The 25558-nt window shown below is 41.9% G+C and overlaps 2 protein-coding genes across 4 annotated transcripts in view; one reads left to right on the top strand and one right to left on the bottom strand.

Annotated features, from left to right (window-relative positions):
• Positions 1 to 3043, top strand: part of UNC5C (unc-5 netrin receptor C) — a 244602-nt gene extending 241559 nt beyond the window's left edge. For both annotated transcript variants that reach the window (XM_071742799.1, XM_071742798.1), the window contains 3 exons: positions 238 to 402; positions 1866 to 2044; positions 2264 to 3043. In XM_071742799.1, coding sequence (XP_071598900.1) covers positions 238 to 402; positions 1866 to 2044; positions 2264 to 2429 — 510 coding nt within the window. In that variant the 3' untranslated portion in view covers positions 2430 to 3043. The remainder of the gene's footprint in view (positions 1 to 237; positions 403 to 1865; positions 2045 to 2263) is intronic.
• Positions 3044 to 13839: 10796 nt separating this feature from the next.
• Positions 13840 to 25558, bottom strand: part of BMPR1B (bone morphogenetic protein receptor type 1B) — a 142392-nt gene continuing 130673 nt past the window's right edge. For both annotated transcript variants that reach the window (XM_071742800.1, XM_071742801.1), the window contains exons 7-11: positions 21836 to 22028; positions 21113 to 21410; positions 18717 to 18892; positions 17310 to 17440; positions 13840 to 14379 (exon numbers count right to left, since the gene is read on the bottom strand). In XM_071742800.1, the coding sequence (XP_071598901.1) occupies positions 14254 to 14379; positions 17310 to 17440; positions 18717 to 18892; positions 21113 to 21410; positions 21836 to 22028 (924 nt within the window). In that variant the 3' untranslated portion in view covers positions 13840 to 14253. The remainder of the gene's footprint in view (positions 14380 to 17309; positions 17441 to 18716; positions 18893 to 21112; positions 21411 to 21835; positions 22029 to 25558) is intronic.

A 25558-nucleotide genomic window follows, 5' to 3' on the forward strand; every position in this document is an offset into this window, starting at 1 on the left:
AAACCATTCATTTTAGATCTTAGCAGTGAAACTTCAAGAAATAGAGTGGCACATGGTGTTTAAATCACACCAGCTGCCAGAAGGCAGTGCAGTGGACATTTTTTTTGCTGAACCATTTGCAATGACAGTGTTAAGGAACCCACTGTCTCTGATCTTATAGCATCAATGCCCTGATCCTTCTTGTCTCCCTAACTATACCTTTTTTTTTATTTTTTATTTTTTGCTTTCTTCCTGCAGGAGATTCCCTTTTACCACATTTGGAGTGGATGCCAGAGGAACCTGCACTGCACCTTCACACTGGAAAGGTTCAGCCTGAATACCCTGGAGCTGGTGTGCAAACTCTGTGTGCGTCAGGTTGAAGGAGAAGGGCAGATCTTCCAGCTCAACTGCTCCATCTCAGAGGTAAATAACATTTGCATACTTCTCTATCCAACCTGCAGGAAAGTAGGAGGGCTAAGGAGTTGTATCCTTTCCCATTGCCACCTGTTTAGTGCTTCTCATTTTCCTTCTGACTGCTGGGATGGACATAAAGGATGAATTAAGTCATTGCTTTGTCTCTCCTGTTGCTTTTTTCTCACAGTTTCTCTCATTTGCCAGGGAGCTTCCCTTCAAGGGATGGAGGTCTTTCTGCCAGTCCCACCTTTCTGTGTCTGTGGGGAGAAGCTCTTTGCCTACCACTCTGTAAAGCATCTTGCAAAGCTCTGCATGGTCCTGTTTCCTGGCAGTCCACAAGTACATCATGCCTGTCATTTCCCTGGAGAGTGAGGAAGGAGAATAGGAAACTGCCATTGCCACATTATCATCATCACTTTATCAGCCACTTTACTTTGAACCCACATAATAACTGCAATGCAATAGGAACTCTTTAGATTCTGCTACTGCTAAAAATCCTGACTACTGTCTTCCATAATTTTTCTTTTAGTGGCTGAAATTTTCCAGTAGAAAAATTATCATAAGCTGTGAAACATCTTTGCTGATGCAACCAGAAATTTTTTTTGCTTCTTCAGGCAGCCACAGTTAGGGCTGGTTCTCAAGCAATGAGTTCACGTGTGATGTGACTGCAGCAAATGTGCTGGTGGGTTTTCTGCCTGGTACCCTTGATAGCTATGAGGAGCAGGCTCTTGAGCAGCAGCATTGCTGGCTGATTTGTGGAAGGATTGGGAAACCAGAGACAAAAGTTCCTTGTTTGCTAGGACCCCAATGGTGTGCACCATTACCCATAACATCTGCTTGGCTATTGGGTGTAAAGTTACGTAGTCAGCTGGGGACTGCACAGCATTGAAGACAGATGGTAAAACAAGTATCATAAACAATTATTGTAATAAGGGCTGCATTGAGGTAATCTCTAATTTAACCTTGCAGAGAAGAGAAAGAACTGAGAGTAACTTTAATGAAATGCAAGTACACACTATAATCATCTTCAGCTGCTTGTGTGTAATAGGGCCTGGTAATAGATTCAGGGGAACAGGATAATATCCTTGTCTTGTGCTGTGATCCCATCCATCACAGATGAATAGAGGGAGTGAATAATACTGCTGTTATCAAGGCTGCCTACTGCAAAATTGCTCTTCGTGGTTGACACCACGTGATGTTCTCAAGTCCCAGCAAGGAGCAGGAGGACCTTGGGCTGCTAAGGGCAGGCATAAATGGTTGTGTCACCTAGAAAAAAAGCCCTAAGACTAAGACTGTGCCCAGCAACCTGGAAAGCTACGTGTAAGCCTCTAGAGGTGTGCTAAAGACCAGGCATCAGGAAACCTTTGCCCATGTTCCTCACGTTTTCTTCTGTGGTTAGGCTAGTGGTATCCAGTACTCTGCACTCAGTAACGAAGGTGCTGTTTGTTTTTTTGCTTTCTTTCCAACTTCAGGAACCTACTGGGATTGATTATCCTCCTATAGACTCAGCAGGCACCATCACAACCATAGTAGGGCCCAGTGCTTTCAGCATCCCCCTCCCAATAAGGCAGAAGCTGTGCAGCAGCCTGGATGCCCCCCAGACAAGGGGCCATGACTGGAGGATGCTGGCCCACAAGCTGAAACTGGATAGGTGAGTGGGACTGTCTACCTGTGGTCAGGTGGCAAAGCTGGACCCCTTTTGCACCAGGAAGGGTGTGCAAAAAAGGTGAAAATTAAGTGACAGCAGAAACAGCTACTGACTGGTCAGCACAGGAGATGAGCACCTTGCAATGGGGATGGGCTGAAATCATACAAATTAAGGCAGCCTTAATGTAACTCAGATAACAAGTTTCATTTTGTCTTGTTGCAGGTACCTAAATTATTTTGCTACAAAATCAAGTCCCACCGGGGTGATCCTGGATCTCTGGGAAGCCCAGAATTTCCCTGATGGCAACCTGAGCATGCTGGCAGCAGTTCTGGAAGAAATGGGAAGACATGAAACCTTTGTTTCTTTGGCAGCAGAAGGAAATTACTGATACAGCCTTGGCGTGGCCAGGAAGGACAGATGCAGGGAGTGGTAATGCCCTGTTATTACAGAATGAGAACTGAAATGAAAACCCAGACCAATGAGTTACACAAGAGATATTTCAGAGAAGAAAGCAAGCAAACAAACAAGCAAACAAAAAAAAACAAACCAGCCCTGACCTTCACACTTGCTCTCCTTATACATTATCACAGGATTTAAGAGAAACCATGCAAAGTTTACCTTGAAAATATAAATCAACCTAATGTTCCTCTCAGCTTGGCTGTACACTGCTTGGTACAGGATTTTACAGTTTCCTAGGAAACGCTTTTTATTGCTATCCAGATGTATGGATAAACTTTCTTAAAAATCCCAGTTTCTATGGATGTTGTTTACATCAAATTCTGGGCAGGGGTAAGGAGACTGTCCATGGCTCTTTATATTTTTTTGTTTAAAGCCATTCTAGACGAAGCTATGGACAGTTGGTTGTGGCTATTTCAGATTATTGGTTTTTGGTGAAGTCAGATTTGGGCTACAATTCTGCACATCGATTGTCTCACAGTGATCCTCCTGTCATTGTTCTGTTTCCTAGACCTACATGTAAAAACCAAAAAAGAACCAAGAAAATCTGAGTTTAAGAGATGTGCATCTGGAAAGCAGGTACTCTGGGTGCTAAGCAGGAACACACGTAATGTCCCCTTCCTTCCCTGAGTCCTACTGGGCCTGTGTGAAGAAGAGCCATAGGACAGTGGCAAACTTAGATCAGAGTTAACTCTCAGTTCACAATCTAACACCACCCTTTCACCCCTTTGCAATATGAGGGGGCTGGCTCTGCCATTCAGAGTGGTTAGGGAAAAAAAAAAGCAGCTAAAAAAAAAAAAAATAGTTGCTATGATAATTATTTACTAATTAGTATCTAGAATTATAATGATGATAATGATTATTATTATTACCATTAATACTTCATTTCTAATTTTGTCAGCAGCAGAATTAATCATTCCTGTTTTATGGAACCTGTTGTCCCCTTCTTGAAAGTCTTCTGTGTCCCTCTCTATGCTGTCTGTCCTTCCCTTCTCCAGCCATTGTATTCCTTCTCCAAAGTCCTCTGCTAGCCCACATGGGTTTTGCACCTCATTTTATCATTGCTGTGCTTCATTCCCAGGGTATGTATTACCCAGAGCAGGTGATGCTCTGTTGAAGTCCCTGACCCAACCTGACACTCTTCCTGGGAAATTTTGCACCACGTTGTTGCCTCCAAGTTGATCCCAGAATCTGGGATCAAGCTTGTCCCGAAGTGGCTGTGAACCAGTGGCAGCTTCCCGATCCAAATATACATGGATCAGTGGTTCAGGAGCATGGGTGACACTGATTTGTGCATCCAAGGTGGGCTTTGAAGTGGTCTGAAGCTGGCTTCCCATGGAGCTGCAGGTACTGAAACTCCCCACCTCCCATAAGGTTTGCAGTGGTCAGTGCCACTGGGAGTCCTCTGCTGGGACATTTCTAGATGAGATGCACTCACCTGATCTCTGCAGATATTCCCAGGCTTTCTGCAGCCAGGGAATCCCCTGTCATAGCCCAGCACAGGGCAATGGAGTGGTCAAAAAAACCTCTGTACTGCAGTTTGCTGTCCCCTCTGTGCCTGGGCAGGGCAGTGCAGTTTGTCCCTCTCAGCCACATCACTCTTGGCCACCACAAACAGGTGAAGTGGGGACTTGGCAAAAAAGACTGAACTCCTCTATTTTTGGTTGTCACTACAAATGTATTTCCTGGTCAGTGAACAGACTGATTCTTTGGTACATGGAAGTGAATAGGTTCACAGTAGTTTTACTGACAGGCTTGTCTGTTATCTACTTATGGTGCAAAAAAAAAAAAAAAAGTTTTCTGACCCAACCTGTCTGCTCCAGGTTTCCAGCCAGGCCCTGGGAGACTGGACTTGGCTTGACGGTTTTTTGTGGTTTTGGTTTTCCCCAGGGCTTTCCACATTGCGCCTTTAAAGGTAACTTTGAAAATGTCACTGGTCAAAATGAAAGGGTAATTTCAGCTGAACTTTTTCCTATTTGACATTTCCATAGGCTTGGGACTTCTTGCTTTTAATTTCTCAGCTCCCTGACACCAGTGGGGTTTGACTGACTGACTGACTGCTGGGCAGCAATCACAAAGCACTCCCTTCCTCAGAGGAAGTAACACAGCAGTTTGCAAACCTGCATTTCAGTCAAAACCCAAGACCAAAGGACATACATTTTAGCTTTCAACAGCTGTCTGCATTTAGCCTGTGTAAGGCCAGCTTCTTTTAATGCAGAGATGCCAAGGGCATTAATTCAAAAGCCAACCATCTCCTTTTTCACCGTTGCATCTGGTGCAACCCATTGCAATGGTAATGTAAATCTTGCTTACAGCTTCAGGAGGCTTCAGCTCTGCTCTTTCCCTTAATTTTTTCGCTCACCTTGGAGCTCTAAAATGGCTCTTAGAAGATAGGTCTCACTTTTTCCTCCCTCCTGTGCTATCTTCAGCTGTAAACAGTTGTATTTAGTTTCTGCTTCTCCACCTTTCCAGAGCATCAGCTTTCCTGCATGACTCTTCTTCCAAGGTGTGTGCATGACCTGAACTGTCCTTTTGCCCCTTCTCTCTAGCTCAAACTTTACTAGCTGATGCCCAGGCTCACTGGTACTCCCAGTTCTCAGGGTCTGCTAGCTGGACAGTGTGTACACCCTGCTCACCAGGGCCATGCCTGAAAGGGGGTTGTAGTTGATCTGTATAGCTATGATGCTCCTTTTTGCCAGCTCTCTCACCTACCCACTGATGCCTCCTTCAAGAAAAACAGATGAGCAACTTAAAAGCCTTCAGGGGCATTCTTCTTTTACAGCATCACCATAAAGGGGATTTATTGAGAGGAAAAGACATGTTCTGTTTAAGAGGAACATCCACAGAGGTGGGTAGAGGTCAAGAACATCATTGCCAGCAAGAACAGCAGCATCAATGTCTCTCCACAGTGGTGGAGCTGCTCTTCTTCCATCCCTACTGTTCAGAAACTTTCCCTTGCCTGCTGTAATCATGGCTTAGAATGGTTTCTGCAGCCCAGGTGCCATCAGCATTTCCAGGGAGAATCAGGGTCTGCCAGGGACCAGGAAAGTTGTCACTAATCACACACACTCCTGCTTTGCCACCACTGCTATGGCAGTTCCCACAGCTCCTGACACTCTCCCTGCATTAATTTTGCAAAGATTGTTTGTCTGGTTGGTTTTTTTGTTTGTTTGGGGTATTTTGTTTGGGTTTTTTTGTTTTGTTTTGTTCTATGAGAACACAGCGGTGCCAGAATGTGTGGCCAGGGGGCTCTAGCACAGGCTGGCAGCAAGCACCCCTCAGCATCCCCATCCTGCTACCCTGCAGAGGGAGGCTGGGAGGGCAGCCAGATCCACTCGGGATCTTATTTTTGGTGGTAGAAAAAAAAAAAGCATCGGTCCTTCCCTCTGGAGTGTGCGGACACGGTGCCACAGTGCCATCTCGTGGGGCTCTACGTGTCACCACTGCTGCTGCAGACAGCAGCAGCACTCGGGAAGAAAGCTGTCCCCTGGGGTGGCTTTTGGAAATGGCAAGGAAGTCTGGCAGGTAGTACTGGCTCTTAAAAGTTATTGTAATGTTTTATGTCAGATAAACATATCTGCTTAAAAAAAAAAAAAAAAAAAAAAAAAAAAAAAAAGGCTGCAGGCTTGTTATCTTCCAGTTATTACTACTTTTTAAAGTAGTTACTTTACTACTTTTTTTTTTTTCGTTGCTAGCACTATAAATAATATATATATTACATAAATATATATAAAATATCTGCTGACTTCAAGGAAAACCTTTATTTCTTAGTAAGAAACACAACTGGAGGAAGTCCTTTCCACTTGTTTTTTTTTTTTTCTTCAGTTCTTGTGTTGTGTTCTTGTAAAGGTGGCTGTCAGTGTATAGGCTCAAGTCTGCGGTTTGGTTGGGTTCTTTTCTGAATTTTCTTATCACAGCCAATCCATTATATCTCACGAAACACTGGGTGCTGTTTTACTGACCTAAAATTTTTGAGTCAGTGAGGGTCTCTTCAGTCGAGTTTTTCTTCCATGGGAGACCAGGACTTTTTTTTTTTTTTTTTTTTTTCCATTTTGCTGGCACAAATGCAGACACTTAGGAGACATGTTGGAGTCTGGGATGCCCTCAGAACAAAACATGGGTTTCTTAGGTTTCTTGCTATTTCTGTTGCTTACATATAGACCAAATGTATTTACATGCTGTAAGCCCATCATTGTGGACAATGTCCTCATGTCTTGCATTGCTCCCTACAATAGTTTCCTTTTGGTTCTCCTTTTTTTCTTGTTTTGGGGGTGGGGGCATAGGGAAGGGATGGGTGGGCTGGTTCTTGAGCCATTGTATTCTCTAGCCGAGTAGTTACCGCAGCTCTGAGGTTATTTTTAAACAAGATGATACTGTTGAGCTTTTTTTTTTGTTTTATGTTGTTTTATTTTGGTTTTAAATCTCTTGTCCAGGGCACCTTGTAAACTATCTTACTGAGTGTTCAGAGATCTTACCAGGTATTACTTTGGCTTTTGTCTAGCAATGAAGTACCTAATTGTTTGCAGGCAGTGCAAAGATGAGTGGTTTGTGAAGGGAAACCAAACCTTTGTCCTTTCTCCCAGAAGGACACCAATGAGGCACTGACTTTGGGTTACCATGCAGTCTATTCCTATCTTGTGTGTGAAATAACTTCAGGAAAGGAGCTGCAGATTTTTAAGTGGTGAAGCAGGCATCTCAGACATCCTTTAAAGTTGGAATTTAACAGAAATGCAAAGTGTGTGTGTGTCTGTACATACAGAGAGAGAGAGAAAGGGGATAAAATAAAGGACAGCTACTGCTAGAAGCTTTTAGCTCTGATGCTGGTTGTGGACGTTCTCTTATGACCAACTTTTGCTGGGGAAGATGAAGGTCAGAATTCAGTGCTGCATCATCCATCACTGCAAGGTCCAATAGGCAGTATATTGAGAGCCAATGGAATAGAAACTGTCAAGGTACTAGGCTTGGACTTGAACTAAAACCACAGAAATAAGTCCTCAAGTTTGGTAGGTCAAGCTCCTTGCTTGAAATAAGAGCATTTAGTGTATTTACTTACTCGTCCTTTAAGCCTGGGACCTGACCTCTGAAATCTGAAAATCCCTTTATCTGAAAGTCCTTTGATAAGCTCTGCCTGTACAAAAAAAAAAAAAAAAAAGCAATGATAATCCACAGTTCCTGCAAATCTCTATCACCAAATAGGTCTATTTTCTGTGATGGTGGTGAAATGTATTTTATAGTGGTTCAGTCTCCTTGATGACTTACAAAGACATTAATTGCTACATGTGCTGTACCCTGGGCCTGCTCTTTTCCCCAAAAGCATCCCATGCCATGGCACACAAGTAACTTCTGGATGCCTGGGAAGAAGCAGGATATAATCAGGCCGGGCCCTCCTGTAGGGGTGAGGTGGCTTCTCAAGCACTGGCACTCTGGTTTCCAGCTGCCAGCTTGCAGCTGGTGAGACAATACCCCCTAGATAAAAAACAAAAAAATCTCCTTCAGCCCCAAGAGCTTCTTCAGCTGCTGCCAGCTGGCTTTTGCTCCAGCTTGCCAGTAAATGTAGGAGCTTAAACAATATGAATAAAATGCAAAATCAGTCTGAAAAGTAAACACAATTAGAAAGGATGAGAAGATGAAACACTCTTGTCCTACAGATCTTGTGGGACACTTTGCAAAACAACCCCCAAGCCATGTGAGCCAGTAACCTACTTTGAAGCAGGGTACGTGACAGAGCTGAGACAGAGAAGCTTGGGCATTACTGGGTTTGGCCGCTGTGTGTGATGGACTTTTTGGTAATACAAATACTGTCTGTTAAAGTGCTCAAAAGAAAACATGAAGATGGTACCTTTGGTACCTTTCCAAAGCAAAGGAGGAAGGTCTGGGAAAACGAAACATCTGTGCAACCTGGGTCAAGATGGTGTTATCACATTGCTCCCTCCTCTTCCCATGTCTCAGTCCTACCAGGGTTTGTGGGATTTGTTTTCTGTGCTCTTCAGATAACTATTTTGGTTTTGATTTCCCTGTTGCTGTATCTTCTATGCAATTCCTTTTCTAAAGATTGACTTACTGCCAGAGAAGTGCTAGCCATTGCATTATTTGTATTGCTGTACAGTGGAGGTGTAGTTTACTAGTTCTGAGTGTGCCTCTTACCCCCCCCCCTCCCTTTTTTTCTCCTTCCCTCTGTTTGTAAATGCCTGCATTTATTCTGTCAGCCTGACATGTACAAAGTGTAAGAAAGAATTTTTAAACAGGTAATAAATTATATTTATAAGCAATTGGAAAAAAAAATTGACCATTACCTTGTGTTCGATTGTTTAGTTCCTGGAAGTTTGGAAGGAAAGAAGAACCTTCTATTTAAGTTCTTTTTTTGAAAGAAAAATCTGCTAAAAAAATGTTTCTGCACATAAAAACGCTTTGTGATACAGTCCTCATAAGATACCATTCATTCCACCCACATGCCCACGGGGGCTGTTTCACTGCACTTCATAAATCCTTGTGCCTTTCCCTCCCGTGGGGTTTTACCACAGTAGCTACGGGAGGATTTGCTCCAGAAAGTTTTCCTACTGCCTGAATTTTGTGATGGAGAAAAGCAACACACAGTGACACACATCCTCAGCTGTTCTCCAGTTCCTCTCCCTGCATCCAACCTTTTTGTTAAGGAAAGGATGGGAGCAGCCCACTGGGCTTCTTGTGAGTGCCTGAGAGGCAAACTAAGTCCCACTTAGAAAAGGTGATTTTGTCCAGCAGTAGCTGCTTGTGTCTGATTTAGTTAGGTGGATACAATGCCCAAACACTGAAGTTCACCCTTCTTGCATGCTTTTCACTGGCCTTATTGGACCTCTTGTGCTCACTAGTAAATTTCTAGAGGTGCACGAGGTATGGGGTCATAGTGGTGGTGGAAAAAGAGTCAGCTCTTGCAGTCACCTCTCATCACCAGCTCATCCCATGGTGGATGGAAGCAACACAGGGGGTCTGTGCACTGCCAGGGCCAGCACCATCCCATTCCCTGGGGCTGCAGGTGCCTGCCAGCCCTCAGGCTTGCCTGGGATCACTCAAGCCCTTGCCATCTCCAAGGCCCACGGCCTGTCAGCACAGCTACATGATCTGCTTGCTCAGTGCCTCTCCCTGCAAGGGGCAAATCAAGGTTAAGTCAAAGCTGAAACCCCCCAAATCATCTTCATTTCTGGTATCAGCTGCAGAAGATAAGGGTAGCTAAGCTTAGTAAGGTGGAAAGAAAATGTTAACAGTGCTTAGGACTGCCCCCCAAAAAAGGCATACCTAGAAAGATAAGGGAAAAAGCAAAGTAGCAGAAGAAATATCTATCTGGGTGACAGGCTGAAGCTGCAGCTCCAGCACCATGCACCCCAAGGGAGCAGAAACAGCCCCAAAACTATGGGATACAGTGACATGCCAAGGATGATGGGCAGCAAGTATGTGGCTTTCCCTCCTAGACGTGGCCAAGGGACTGTGGAAATGCTGCTGGAGAATTACCAGAGCACTCTGCTCCTGAGCACAGCTGGCCTGAAGCAAAGCTGGAGGGCTGCAGTGTCTCTGGTGGTCATCAGGAAGCCAGAATTCCCTGAAAATAACCAGCAAGGTTAATTTCCATGCTAGGAATGCATGCTGGAACATGGCACTGAAGAACAAAAAGAGAGCACAGGCCATAAATACAAATACATACAAATTTCTCTATGTATACAGTGATCCATGTGCTCCAGTGTCCCTCAGCACTGTGCAATGCCACGTTTCAGCTGATGTGGTGCATGTAGGATGCAATTTTTTTTTTTTTCTCCTGAAGCACAGGGATGGAAAATCTACCTTGTCTGTGCAAAGATTACCTCCCACACCTCTCGTGCTATTAAAAATAGCCATAATTCATAAATTGGGGGAGGACGGGAAGAAGGGAAGGGGGATCAACCTCTCAAAAATATTATGGAAATGCAAAATTTCTATAAATTTACATAATCAGCCACAAAATGCAAGTGACTGCTCTATTAGTGATAACACTATTTTAATTACTATTTTTCTCTTCACTGAGTTGTGAAAAGGGTGTTGCTTTTTTTATGCTAGTGGAAACATATGCAACATCCTACTGTTTATTTGTTTGCTCAGAGGAAAAATCTTATTAAAAAAATAAGTAAATAAAGTGAGGCATGAATAAAATAATCTACTCAATTATATGAAACCCAACGGTGGTGCTTTTCAAGCACGGGAAAAGTAAATAGAAAAAAAAGCAATCTCTTCCATGAAGAGATGGAAACAGTTTTATTTGGGGGAATGTTAAAACAACCATATACACTTTGAACAAATACAACAGAATAGTTTGTTCCCCGGGTTTTCTAATTACAGTATTTACAGGTTTAATAAGGCACTGGTTCTCAAAAATAACACAAATTTGTTTCTTAGACTTTACATTGTCAACCATTTCTTTAACAGAAATAACTTTGTGCTAGGGAAAGGACAGCAGTAGTTGGACGGCACCTCTCTCCCTTTTTGGGTGTTTTTTAATCTTTCTTCTTCCACTTACCTAGTCCACCTTATTTATGCCATTAAGTCACTAAACTGAATTCCCCTCAGTGATTTACATTTGAAAACTGGATTCCCAGCCCTGTGGGCACTAAAGCCACAATTATCTCCACAACTTGACTTCCAAGCTCTCATTGATATGCACAGAGAAACTGCTAAAATCTCTTAAGTGCCATGAAAAGGCCACACTTGGCAAAATTACCATGACCCTGTGGTCACTGTACATTCTGACACCACAAGAATTACACCTTGAGTGTTGGTGCAGAAAGTCAACCAGGCCACAGCTTGAATGTCACAGTGCTCAAACAAACAACTTCCACACTTCCCTTAGGCTCTTTTCTAGCCTTAGGAATATCCCTTTACAATATTAGGGATTATTGTGGGTATGAGATTTGAGGGCAAAATCTGGCCTTTGGAATCTTGGAATAAAATGGGCAGGCACTATTTATACAACTGCAGACCCTTTGCTTTCTCAGAGGTGTGTTTCCTCATACATATATATATACATATATATTTATTTTCCTATACAGCACCGTTGCAGTGACTTGCCATTTATGCATTTTCATAAATAAATATTACCTTTTATTTAGTGCTTTATCATCTCTAATAAGTTTACTCTTAATCCACACACTGGAGTTAATCCAGACTCCCAACTGAATATATATATATTTTTATATATATATATATAAACCACATAAACTTGAACATTTAACATACATACTTTATGTAACCTATCAATAAGTATCTTAGATCCCTTTCTTTTGGACCAAAAAAAAGTAAGACTTGCTTCAGAAAACCAGCAACTGGTTCTTTGTCTCAAACACAATAACAGCAGGTGCTGGGGGCATCGTGTGCCTCCTGCCCACCAGAAACACAACAGGAAAACTGAGGAAAGGAGATGTGAAACACACCTGAACACAGTAGGGAAGAGGCCACCCTGCTGTGGAACTGCTTATCCAGAGGGACCAGGCTTGGAAGTGGGATGCACCAAGCCTGCCCTGACCACTGCACCAGCCTCCCCATCAGCTCCACCGGAGCTGAGAAACCCAAGTTCCTCCTCAGGGCTGTGCTGGTTCTTCTGAAAGGACAGGAAGGTGAAGAGAGTGAGAGGAGAAACTCCATGGCTCCATTCACAGAGACAAGAAAGGCTGAGCTATCCCCCTAATTTTAGGCCACAAATATTCAAGCCAAGGCAAGGAGTAAACTCCACTCTCAGCCTTGCAAGCAGAGTTTATTAAAGACAGAGGAAAACAGCATCACGCCTCTTCAGGCTATGGTTTGGTGTACTATTAACTCTAAGAGACTGATTTTTTTTTATTGCTTGGTATTACTGAGTACAGGCAGGGAAGCTGCACTGTAGAAAAAGCACTCTAATTAACAAAAATCCTCTGATTAGCCTTTTTTAACAGTTATAATCACGGAGGCCTTTCTGGCTCTCTTGAACCTGCATATTTGTCTCTGTTAGCTTGAAAGTATAAAATGGTAATTTTTTCCAACTAGAAATACCTTCAGGGAGCTGTACAGCTAAACCCCAATTATATACCTACCTACCACAAATAAATCAGATTTGTCCAAAAAGGCAAAAAAAGGAGCATTACAGAAATGCTGAGGCTAAATCCAGCACGGCAATTATTTCACTTCTGAAATAGGCTTAGCATAATCAAAGGAGAATTTGTAAGGACTTACTTCAAAATTAAACTGAACACCATCTAGTGAAATCACACAGGTAGGCAAAAAACTAAGAACCAGTAACTCCCACACAGCTCAGCTGTGACAATATGACAAAGAGAGACCTTTCCAAAGAAAATACTTCACAGAGAACATTTCACCTTTCATTTCCCCTTCTGAATTATAAACATCACAGCAACTGCTGCATCCCTAGGAAGGAGGAATGAGGGAATATGGCAAATCCTTTTTCCATTGCTCTTCTCTCCCAAAAGCTCCTCTTGCTGGGAACCACAACCCTATGCAGCCCCAGCATGGTGACAGAGCCTGTCCCTACCCCACGGTGGCACTCAGAGGCATGGAGGCTTCTGGAAGGCCACCTGAAATATTAAGCTTAAGCCAAATTGCTGGGTTTGGGGTGCTTCTCACTACAGCAGGAGGAGCCCTGGAGAAACCAGGTACCCAGCCCTCACCACCCACCCAAGTCCCATGGTCCTTCTCTGGCAGCTTCCTACTGCAGTCAGAAAACACCAGCTTGTAGATGAAAGAATAAATCAGCTTACACAAATAAAAAGAGTAAATCAGTGATTTCTTCTCACAAGGAACCTCTTTTTACCCAATGGTTGTGTATGAAAGTCACAGAAGTTTCAACTTAACCAACAGATCCAACTGTGTGCTTCATTTCCACTCACACACAAAATACTTCATTTTGCAGTGGGGGGAAAGAAAAGGGGAAAAAAAAAAGCCAAGAAAAGGGGAACTTGTTTACCATTCTGGTACCATACCCAGCAGACTTCCTGGAAACATGAAGAACTTCTTCAAACAAGTCACACCAAATCACATCCAGATGGCTCCCAATTATCTTAAATGAAGTCCAACCCCCACTGGGATGGGCCACCCACAGGAACCCTGGTGCTAACGATGGTGGGGATATAACTGGGATGTAACTGGGATGTAACTGGGCTCCCTCTCTATACTGAGAACCACCAGCACCCACAGGTCTATGGAAAGTATCTCTGCAGGTAAGTGGCTTTTAAGATGGTTTCCATTACAGCTTCTCTGAGCTGTGCAACTTTTGTTTTAAACACTGGAGTGCAACAGTCTCTTTCCAAATGAAAAAGTTGCTTTGCTTTCATTTTCAGCAGTTTCCTCCAATATTTTTTTTTTAATGTAACAATATACATCTTTTTACTTCTAACCAAAAGTTTTATTTTCATAAACTTTAAAGCAGTATCTTTTTAAACAATCAAAATAATAATAATAACAACAATAATAATAATAAAATAATAAGTGGCTTTCATGGAAAGCAACATGCATAATCTTAAACCAGTTACTAAAACTGTTATTTCCCTGTGTAAACAAGGGTAGACAAGCCTCTTCCAATCTTGTATGTCAAAACACAGCTGATTTATGCAAAGAAAAGTCTCCTGAAAAGCTGTCAAACAAACTTACAGCTGCTCTTGAGCACGATTGCATTCAGGGTACTTGTTAGAGAAGATGTTTGATACCTCTTCAAGGACTTCTGACTTGTCCTTTCTCATGGGCCTCCAGGAGAGCTGCCTCTGGCTGAGTCAGAGTTTAATGTCCTGGGACTCTGACATTTTGGCAAGTGTCTTCTTGACCCGCAGAGCTGTGAGCCTGGAGGCAGGGTTGTGTGCCCAGCACTCCATCATCAGCTTCCCCATCTGCCGTAGGCACTGTGGAGAGGAACGGGAGAGAAAGTCCCAGCTGGGTCAGTGGATGAGGAGACTGCAGTTGCTGGCAGTGCTGAACGGAGGTCTGTGCTAAGGGCAGCCAAAAAAAAAGACAACATCCTGTCTGGTAGGAGATTATCCTCTATATTAAGGAGAGGTCTCTAAATTTGGCAATTGCTCTTATAATTTATGACTAAGTTGTAGCGTAGACTTGGTTGTATGCTCCACAAAAATCACTTATTTCCTCTTGTCCAGCCCATGCAGCCTGAGCTGGACAAGCATCTCTGTACAGCAAGCTCTTTGCTGTATGAACCCTGTGGAATTCACTTTTCTCAGCCAACAGCCTGGGTCCAGCCCAGGGTGAGCATGCACCTACAGCTCCTGCCCAGCCTCCTACAACTCAGCTCTGGTGAGGCCACACCTCGAGTCCTATGTCCAGTTCTGGGCCCCCCAGTTCAGGAAGGAGATTGAGGTGCTGGAGCGGGTCCAGAGAAAAGCAAGGAGGCTGTGAAGGGATCCAGCACAAGTCCTGTGAGGAAGGGCTGAGGGAGCTGGGGGTGTTCAGCCTGGAGAAGAGGAGGCTCAGGGGAGACCTCATCACTCTCTACAACTCCCTGAAAGGAGGTTGGAGCCAGGGGGGGGTTGGGCTCTTTTCCCAGGCAACTCTCAGCAAGACAAGAGGGCACAAGAGGTCTCAAGTTGTGCCAGGGGAGGTTTAGGTTGGATATTAGGAAAAAATTCTTTACAGAGAGGGTGATCAGACATTGGAATGGGCTGCCCAGGGAGGGGGTGGATTCTCCATCCCTGGAGATTTTTAAGCAGAGACTGGATGTGGCACTCAGTGCCATGGGCTGGGAACCACAGTGGTAGTGGTTTAAGGGTTGGACTTGATGACCTCAGAGGTCCCTTCCAACCCAAGTGATTCTGTGATACAAGCCCCTGGCCCAGCTCTACCCTGTCCCACTCCATGCTCTGCTCACTTCTGAAACACTGACAGAATCACCTCTGGCTCCCAGGAACAACTCTTTGGTTGACAGCATCTCAACGTTGCCTTTTCCCTCCTGGAAAAGGAGTGTACATCCCTGCTCTGTCTATCACCTTCTTCCAAACATAAAGAACCACATAAGCCACTGCAGCTGGGTGATGACCCCATCAGCCTATGGATTTATGCTGCCTGAAGATTTGCTTGCTGCAATAGGAAAAGGAAGTTTTCCATCTCATCCAACTTGCTCTTCATTTTCAAGAGTCAAAAGCAATGCAGACCTTGAAAACCATTAAGCATAAACACTACCAGCAGTGTCCAGAGCAGCCTAACACATTCCAGGTTAATGTGGATTTTTAGAAATGTGTTTTGGTGATACACAAGTTTTTATGCACTAACAAGGTTGCCCCTCATTGCCAGAATGCCTGAACTGGGATTACTGGTGACACTGACCAATTAATCAAGAACATTTATTTCAATGAGCTTTCCCAATCCTCAGTACTTGTGGTAGCAGACCAAACACCCACTGCTTGCCTCCCTTCCCAGGTTTCCTCCAGTGTTTCTACTCCTGGTGTGAAGGCTCAGAGGGATTTGGCTAGAGAGAGGATGAGGCAGGTGAGTCTTGATTAGATCTTCCTACACTGGCTTGTTGCACAAGTCCTCTGGCCTCTGATGGAGGTTGTTTGATTTTCCCCTCACGTTCCCAAATTGCCTACATCTCATGCCACCTAAGTCTTTCCATCTACCTACATAATCATAAAATCACAGAAAGTTGGGGGTTGGAAGGGACCTCAAAAGATCAAGTCCAACTCCCCCCCCACCAGAGAAGGGTCACCTACATCAGGTATTCATAATTCATAATATTCATCTATACACCACTAATCCTAAATGGCAGCTGTATTCTGCAACTGTAGAAAACTTTGCAGCATTAAACTGTACCAATTAACAAGATTAATGACCCCTTCTTCTTGAAAGCACTGGGATGGTTTGTCTGCAGTACCTCAACTCTTCATCTCCAATTCCAATAACAGCTTTGCTTTGTTACAGATGCTCAGCAGGAAGAGTTCAGATCCTTCCTCAGTCCTCTCACCTCTTAATTTTATTCTGGAAAGCATTTTTTGGATCTTGTGTTTCCTCTGAAAGGCCACATCCATAGCTCTCTTTACCAATATGCAATGAGGGACCTGAGCACTGTTTTCTGTAAGATGTAACAGGGTGAGTGAGCAGTGCTCCTCAGTACTATTGCACATCAATACTCCAACAGTGGAATTTAATATCCTCTGCTCATTCTAGCATAAAACCATGATAAAACTGTTTCCAAGCCTGCACACCTGAGATCACAGAGAAGCTGAATTCTCATTTCATTTCAAAGAGACAGGATAGATTTCCTGCTTAAAAAAAGAAAGAGGTTGGAACTACAGTCCACCCATCAGTACACACTGAAGCAGCTGTCAGTACACCAAGAACACTGCCACTGCACTACACAAAATAACTTCTGTTCCAAAATTTTTGCCTAGCCTCTAATTTAATGCTGTTAATGCATTATTTATTTAATATATTGTTATTAATATATTTATATAAAACAAATATAAAATATAATACAATATTATATTATTATATATTTAATGCTGGGAGCAGCAAGTAAAATGAATGCAAGGGGAAAACAGAGAGACAAAGAAGGTCTCAGGACAGCCTGCTGCCACTGTGGGATCTGGTAAATAGCACAGAAAGAAATTTGCTTGCAAATATTGTAAACTACAGCTTCTGGGGCTCTGAAACCTTCAGTGGGGACATCTGGGAACTTAACACTCCTTCCTGAGCTTTGTTACACTGCGACTGGCGGAGGCAACACTGGCAAAGCTCCTCCGTGATCAAAATCATACAGAATTGGGTCACCCTCATTCCCTTGCTCTGATTAAAAACCCAGGCTGCATTTCAGGGGGGTTGGTACCTCATCACTGCTCCATCTGTTCGGAAATGAAGGGCGCAGTCTCTTGATGCACACAATCTCCCGCATGTCCTCGTACGAGGGGTCGCTGGGCACAAGGTCATGGTATGGGAGCTGATATTCCTCAACTATTCCTGGAAGAAGCAATTAGTTGCTCATTACTTGCAGAAGACACCTTTCACTACCTTCTTCCCCTCTTGTTTTAGAAGAGCACACTCTTCAACAATTAGCTGCACGTCTTAAAAAGAATTTCCCTGCCCTAGAAATCTGTTTCGCAGTCAAGTTCCAGTTCAACCATTGCCACATAAAGACTGGATTGGTATCTTAATCCAAAAGCACAGGAACTTGCCCAGTGAGGTAGTTAAGTTACCACAGAAAGAACTATAAGCACAGGGTCCATATCAGAGCACTGGCAGAGAATTAACCTTTAATTAGGTCTCATTATCAGTGGACCTGGTATATATTAAAGAGCATTTCTGTGCCTTCTCAGAACATGGCATGGGACCATTCCTTTTGCACAGCAACTATGACAACAATATTACAGATTTTACACTGCATCACTGCAATGTGCTTTGCCAGTTTGTAAACACAGGCATCATGTTGCTGTTCATCAGCAAAATTCAGATTCTCTGGTGTAAGCACAGAGTGAACATTCAGAACAATACTGCAGGCTTTAAAGATCCATAAAGCCTGGTAAAGGGAGTGTAGACCTGAGAGAAACATCATCTACCTTTACTTGCCACCAATCTGGCCCAGAACAGCTGCCAAGTGATCTCTCTGCATTTACCTTTCCTCAGTGGCAAAATAGATGCAATAACACCCATGATTTCTGCACTACATTGAGCTCCAGGTGCAGAAGGTACACATAGCCTATACATACATGGATGGCTCTAAACCCCAGATCTAATAAGTGCCACTACCCTCTGTTTGGTTTTTGTTTTTTTTTTACTTGTCTTGTAAACAGATTATATATTTTAAATAACAGCAGAACATACCCCCAATTTTTTTTGTCCTCCTCTTTCTATTTAACTCCAAGAAAACAAAGAAATCACTATTTCCTTTGTGCTAAAATAGCTGAATACCCTCAGTCTAGCAAAATAGTGTTGCCATTGGAAAAGGTCCCCATATGAGTTCCATATTCCTTCTTGAGTGCAGGCACCCACTGCCTTAGAACGAGTCATTAAAATGCAGTCTAAATTTCTGCTGTTGAAATAGCACTGAGTGATGCTGTAAAAGAAGTTTCAACAAGAGAACTGATATTAAGAGTTATCTGTATGATTTATCCACATTTGTCTATTACAGTAAAAACAATTAACCAGAGAAAAGGCTGTAATGGAAGACTTGAGCTATAAATGGGGCTCACTGACGCAATTAAAAAATAATTAATTAAAAGTGACCTCGGTTCTTTACCTCCTGAAACACATCTCCTTGCTATCTCCCAAAGGATGAGTCCAAAACTGTACATGTCAGCCATGATGTAGGACTGAAAGTGATTTCTGTTCAAGCTTTCATCCAGGACCTCAGGAGGCATATAGCGTTTTGTTCCTACACGGGTATTTGGAGGGATGTCTACTTCATTTGTGTCACTAGAAGAAAAAGAAGGGAAGGGGGAAAAAAAGGCATCAAACAAGCAAAAAAGTGGCTCAGCAATTTAGATGGGGGAAGCAGCAAATTCACACCACATCCACTCTCAAACAGGGTCAAAAGTAATGCATAATCTTAATGGAACAATTCTTGCAAGAAACCCTGTTAGTGTGAAAGCAAACCTCCTCCCAAGGCTGCCCTGCCTGAGGCTATGTGAAGCATTAAATGCAGAATCCCAATGGAAATAACACTCAACAGGGATGCTGAAACATTTGGGAGATTTCATTAGCATTAGCCCGAGCTCTAATGCTGATGATAACAATCAAATCTTCATTAAATGCCGTTTTCTTAACATACTTTGTCACCTAATGCTTTAATTTTAGCAATTAATGGAAGACAGTAAATAGCTGGGGCAGTATCACTTACCTAGACGGCATCAGATCTGCAAGGAATTTTTTTTGTGCAAGTGTTACGTCTGATCTCTCCCAAGCTTTACACATCAGGATGTGTAAACACAGAGACTTAAGTGTAAAAAAAATCTAATTAAACGTGTCACACCTCAGACACTGAACAAAAGAGAACCCCCGTATTTAGCAAATTTCCATTATTGATGTGACTGGATCTGTTTTCTTTTTTATTATCTCAGGTTCAGTTGTATCAGTTTGCAGTTTATAAAGGCTTAATACATGGTGTATACTGTAAGTTGCTTTAAAAGCTCTGTTTCTCTTTCCCCACCTCCAAAATACACATATTTAAAATGTGATGGAGCAAATAAAATCTCACAGAATAATAATACAATTTCTGTTATTTTCTTCACCTACATCAGTTTTTCATTTACCACCATGAAAAAGACAAAAAAACCAAAACTGAGACTGAGGTACAACCAGTCACCTCCACAGTCACTGTGTCTTACAAATGCTGGTGGCATTTCTGTATACCTTCAAGAATGTAACATAAATCTACACTGTCTTGCAATAATTCTAATAAAATGAGAAATGCAGAGAACTTTAGGCAACTTATTAGCTTCAGCAGAGTGCAACCATTTCAACTACTTTTCCAGGTTCCTGGTCATTGAACATTCCTGAGAAATGCTTTCTAAGGAAGGAGTCAGTGTGAAAATAAGCTTGGGTACATAATGTGAGTTCCACTTGGGCTGTGACAAACAGATATTCCATTTTTAACAGCAACACTGGGTAGTTCCCAGTTCTTCTTGGTTCACACCTGAGCACTGCACTTGTCAGGCAAGGTCTACCTGCAAAGGGTGAATTTCTTCCCTGAGACTTCTACAGCACATACTGTATTTCCAAGCTGTTTTCTATGCCCCTACTTCTTCAAAGTAAAAATATTCTTTTCTTATCTCCTACAGGAAGGTCAGGCTCAAAAAGAAAAAACCAAGGAACCTGGTAGTTAAGTGAATGGTGAGAAGAACTCATTAAAATCCCCTTTCTTTACACTTTGAATAATTTCAGTTCAAGACCCGTACAGAATTCTTAATTTTTTTTTATACTTCAGGGAGCACACAGTTTCTGAAACTGAAACCTTCAGTCCATGGCCACATTTCTGTGCACAGAAAAAACCAGAGGCTTCATAACATGTCTGTACCATGAGAACCACTACCAAAAAGCTCAAGCTCCTTTTTCAATGGAAATGTCAGACTGCAATGACTTCTTTCACTTCTTTCTTAGGCCCAGAAGTCCTACTTGTCTGCTTTAAGTTGTTTAAACACAAAACCATTTTTTAAAGATCAAATTTAAAAGCCATTTCAGAAATAAAATCTGTACTTCGTCAATTTGATTTGTAGGAAATAAAAAAAAAAAAAAGGGCAGCCCAAATGGAGTGCTTTTCAATAAATCCCAATTAGTAACTTGTGCAAATGAGTAGTATTATTCTGTGTAAGTTGTGAGTGAATTATTTTGGGATCAGAAAAGCTGAAAGCTTTGCTGACAAGTTTACTGACACAAAGGTGAAATGATGAATACTGGACCTTTATGCAAATGCAACCCATGATTAGTAACTAGAATAGCAGCTATTTATACGCCTATATTTAGTGTTTATGGGACATTCTCACCTGCACAGGTAAACCCACCTCACCTAGAGGTGAAAGGGATGCACACCCACTGCAGGTGCTTACCCACATGTGTATACTGGCTCTGGATCAACAGCTAAACCAGCATTTGCATCTGATTTGCCAGCATTTTCATCCTCTCCTCACTTCTACTCACCTGATAAATTTAACAGCCAGGCCCAAATCTGCTATGCAGCAGGTGCCATTCTTTTTCACCAGGATGTTCTTACTTTTTAGGTCCCTGTGAGCAATAGCAGGTTTGCCCTGAGTACTGAAGATCTCAGTGTGCAGGTGGCACAAGCCACTAACAGAGGAGTAAGCAAGTTTTAGCATGGCTTTGGTGTCCAACGTAGTAGACTTGAGATAGTCATAAAGTGAGCCATTCTCATGGTAGTCAGTGATGAGATACAGCTGGGTCCAAGATCCTGTACCTTTAATGTCTGCAGCAATGAAGCCTGAAAGAAAGAGAGTTTCAAATGAACACTTTTCAGGGTTTTTTTTGACTCCTCAGAACTCTGCACTGTCAGCCACTCCTATGGTTTTATTTTAATAACATATTTAATTTCTTTCATCTTACATGCAACTATGCCTCACCTCTAGCCTATAATTTATTTTTCAGAAAGCTCAGCCATGAAAATTCAAGTGGCAGAAAAAAGACATGTCTTTGGAATAACAGTCCTTAAGTCCTATTATTTTTAACTTTTATTTATGTTTCAGTAATCCTTGCAACATCTTTCTTTTGAAAAGTGCTCAGTGGGTAATTAAAGATCACAGCAGGTAACAAAGCACACAGGAAAGGGTTTCAGACAACAGAAAATACAAAATTATTGGGCTTCAGAAACCTGAACGCTATCACACAGTTCTCTATAATTTCACTCACCAAGAATATTTTCATGCCTCATCAGGACAGTCTGGTAGATTTCTGTTTCTCTGAACCAGCTGGCCTCCTCCGTGGTAAAAAACACTTTCACAGCTACCTTTTCCCCACGCCACTTTCCCATCCAGACTTCTCCATAGCGACCTTTTCCAATCTGCTTCACCATCTGAATCTGTTTTGCAATGGTCCTTTGAACCTGTGGAATGCCAAAACAGGGGGTTCAATTTTTTTCCAGGGAAACCTTCTGCATTTACCTCCCCATCCCCTTCTGTGTCTCCTTCCCGCACAGCAAGGCAGCTGAAAAGAATGACAGGCAGCCATTCCCATGTGGATTTCTGCAAAGCTCCCTGACACTCAGGCTCCTTCTTTCCTCCAGGAACTGGTGAGCAGAAAAGCTTTGCCATACATTCCCCAAATGCACCTCAGGAAAGTAAACTGGTTCCTGTGAAGGAAATATTTGACTATTAAGCTCGAAAATTTTGTTTTCCTGGGGAATTTTGTTTGCTGTCTTTGGAAACACTGTGATAGAAAACACACTCCCTGCCCACTCCCAACCCAAACAGTATTCCAAAGTGGCAGCTAATGGATTTTCAGTTACACTGGAATATTTATTTCGTACCCAACACCACTGAGAGTGAAGGCTCACAAGAGCCAAAAGGGTATCAGTGCTCCAAAACCAGCAAAATTACAGAGCAGCTTCCTATCACCTTCCTTGAAAATCCCATGCCTAACACTTCCAAAATATAAATATCCTGTTGGGAACCTCAGCCACTACTTACACAGCTGAAACCCACACACCTAAAGTAATTTTAATAACCATCAGTACAGAGTAATAAAATACAGGAATTTTCTTTTCCAAGATACGGTAACACAGCTTTAAATTTTCCCTTTTTAGTGTCTGTACCAGCTTCCCTGTACCATGAACTGAAGCTAAAGTCAAACCACTTGAGCAGTTTAATGTAAGATCAATACACTCAGCACTGCAGAGATTCTTCTCTTAAAGATGGAAGACCTCATGGAGCAGATGGACAGATTCTACATTTAAAAAGCTTTTATTACTACAAAAATATTGGATAAATGGAAGCTAATATATTCTCATAAGTTTGGAACATGTCTGCAGATCCCGTACTTCTAAAAGTTCACACATAAGAACTCAAGGAGATGCTGCAACATAACCTTCTGGTGTTCATGGTTGACTGAACATCAGCTCTGGTTTAACAGGGGATGGAAATGTCACTGTCCTGTCCATTGCCAGTTCAATCCACAGCTAATGCCTTCTGGTGTGATAGGATTTAACAAGAATTTGAAAGCAAGTATCTTTATAACATCCAAAGCAGGGAGTTCTTCATCTGGCCCAACCTGGACACAAAATCTGGACAAGTGCAAATTTGAGGTCTCTAAGTTTTGCCACCATCCATACAAAAAATTTCAAGCAGTTTATTGCAGCAAGTGTGCACTGTCTGAATGCTTATGAAATTATATACATTTCATGTGACCCCCTTATACTTTTACAATATTGGCTGATAGAAATGATCAAAACTTGGGTTTAAATTAATTTGCTTCATTTGTTGTCCCTTGGAGATACCAGCTTGAGAATGCTGAGCAGAACTGCCACAACCCCACTGCAGCAGGAATGTATAAAACCTACTAGGTTAGGTCTAGTAGCATTTCTGTTGCAAGTACATTGCAACAGATGGTTTTCATATTATGTAATTTAAAGGACAAAAACATCCAGTGGCATTTATGCAAAGCTATTTCAAAAGTCCCAGCTTTCTTCTGTCATTTACACAGAATTCCATTTTTTCAACCCTGCAATGTACCATCAGACTTTCAAGATGGTAGCCTCAGTGCTACTATTTTTTATTAAAATCAGTGAAAGCCAAGAACAGAGATTAGCCTTAATTTTTTTAACTGATTTACTATCCTTTATGCTCTCATATAGTGATTGAACAATAGTTATATTACATTGGAATTTTGCTACAACATTCTGTAATGACATTTCAGCATTGTTGCTTTCTCTTTTGCCCATTTTAAAAATGCGTCCTGAGCAATAATGCAGTTATATCAAGTAATTTAATTTGTGCAAATATATGTAATGGCATCATAAAGTACATGGAATTACAATACTTAATGATGAAAAGTTCCTTATTAAATTACATTAAGAAAATGAAAACCACATTTCTGTTATGGGTTTGCAGGTGGCAGAATACTATGTGTAGGTCCTTAACTTGGTTTCCTCTTGCTAGCACTGCTCAAATAATTTCCTCTAGACAATTTATTTTATTTTAAGGATTTTAGCCCTTTCTTGAATCATAAACTTATTATGATTTCTAAAATGTATTAGTTAATCAAAATTGCATGATGAACTGATTTCAGAAGCATGCTGAATGATGCGTTCATGTGAATTATTTACACTGAGTGGGGTGGGGTTTATTAATTTATTTTCAAATCTTTGTATTTTGCTACTTGAGCTCTGTAAGCAGACAGGTGAGGTTTCATGGCCCTTTGTTTCTTCTCCCTGACTGGAATCACTCCAACTACTATTTCCACTTTCTGAGTTTTATTTTTCTGATGTTCAGTTAAACATTTTCAGCTACTGCAGATGGAAATTGACACAAATCAGCCTTTTCTAACTTCAGTATTTTTGAACAGAGAATTTGATACCTATGGCTGGGATAAAAACCCTTGAAAAGTGAAATTCATTGGAAGAGAAGTTAAGAAAAAATACATTAAGAGACCAAACTGTAATCCAACAAACACTTCATACTGAAATAAACATCCCCAGCATCTAATCTTCCACAATTTTTCCTGAGAATTCACAGGGGCAATAGCTTCACCTCCAGTTCTTGCTCTGTTAAAGCCAACAGGGTTCTCCTTGACTTGATTATGCACCTCAGTTTGTTGGCTCAAAGCCTTTATTTACAACTTACTGTATTTTTTGTTGGTTTAAAATCTGATTGGCAGCATTTGACTGGCAGCAATTTATTCTGTCAGAAGTGTGAAAAGGTCAGGAAAAAGAATACTTGCTGAATGTCTTGGCTAATAAAATCTTGGTTTTGGTATAATATTTATAGCCAACTAGAATAGATGTTCTGCACAAAAGGAAAACATTACTGTTTAGCATGAAGTGACATTCTGTAATAAATTTGCAGCTGACTTTCCTGAATTATTATCTTTGGATGTTTCAGTCTTTGCATAAGAAATAATAAGAGTTTAAATTCTCCACCCATAAAGCCTAGAGCCTCATTGTCAGGCACTTTCTATATTCTTGCCTCAGGCATGGGCCCAGTGGTATTAATCTGCATTTCTAGAGAGCCTGGAGTGGTTGTAGCTGACTATGACATGCAGCAAACATCTATTACCAAGTGCAACATTCATTATAGTTCTCATTTTTCTTCTTTTCCACAGAAGAATATCACTTAAAAGGAAAGTCTGAGGAAAAAAAACGTCAGCATTTTCATAAGTAAAGAGACAGGGGGAAAAAAATGCCCTCATAAAGAGCAGCTGGTCCAGTGGCAGCAAAGACTCCAGGCTTGAGAGAGGAGAGGGGAAGAACAGCAGAAAAAAGGATGGTTTCTGCCTTATGGATTACTGAAACAGCTCTGAGAGACACTGAGCAAAGACCCAGCTGAGATGTCACCCTGGCCATTTCAGCAGTTAATCTGCAGATAAGTTATTTTTTTCTGTCCACTGCAAGAGAAGACCTGGGAGGACCAGTGAGAGCAG

Source organism: Heliangelus exortis, chromosome 4, assembly GCF_036169615.1.
Source record: "Heliangelus exortis chromosome 4, bHelExo1.hap1, whole genome shotgun sequence".
Lineage (NCBI taxonomy): Eukaryota > Metazoa > Chordata > Aves > Apodiformes > Trochilidae > Heliangelus > Heliangelus exortis.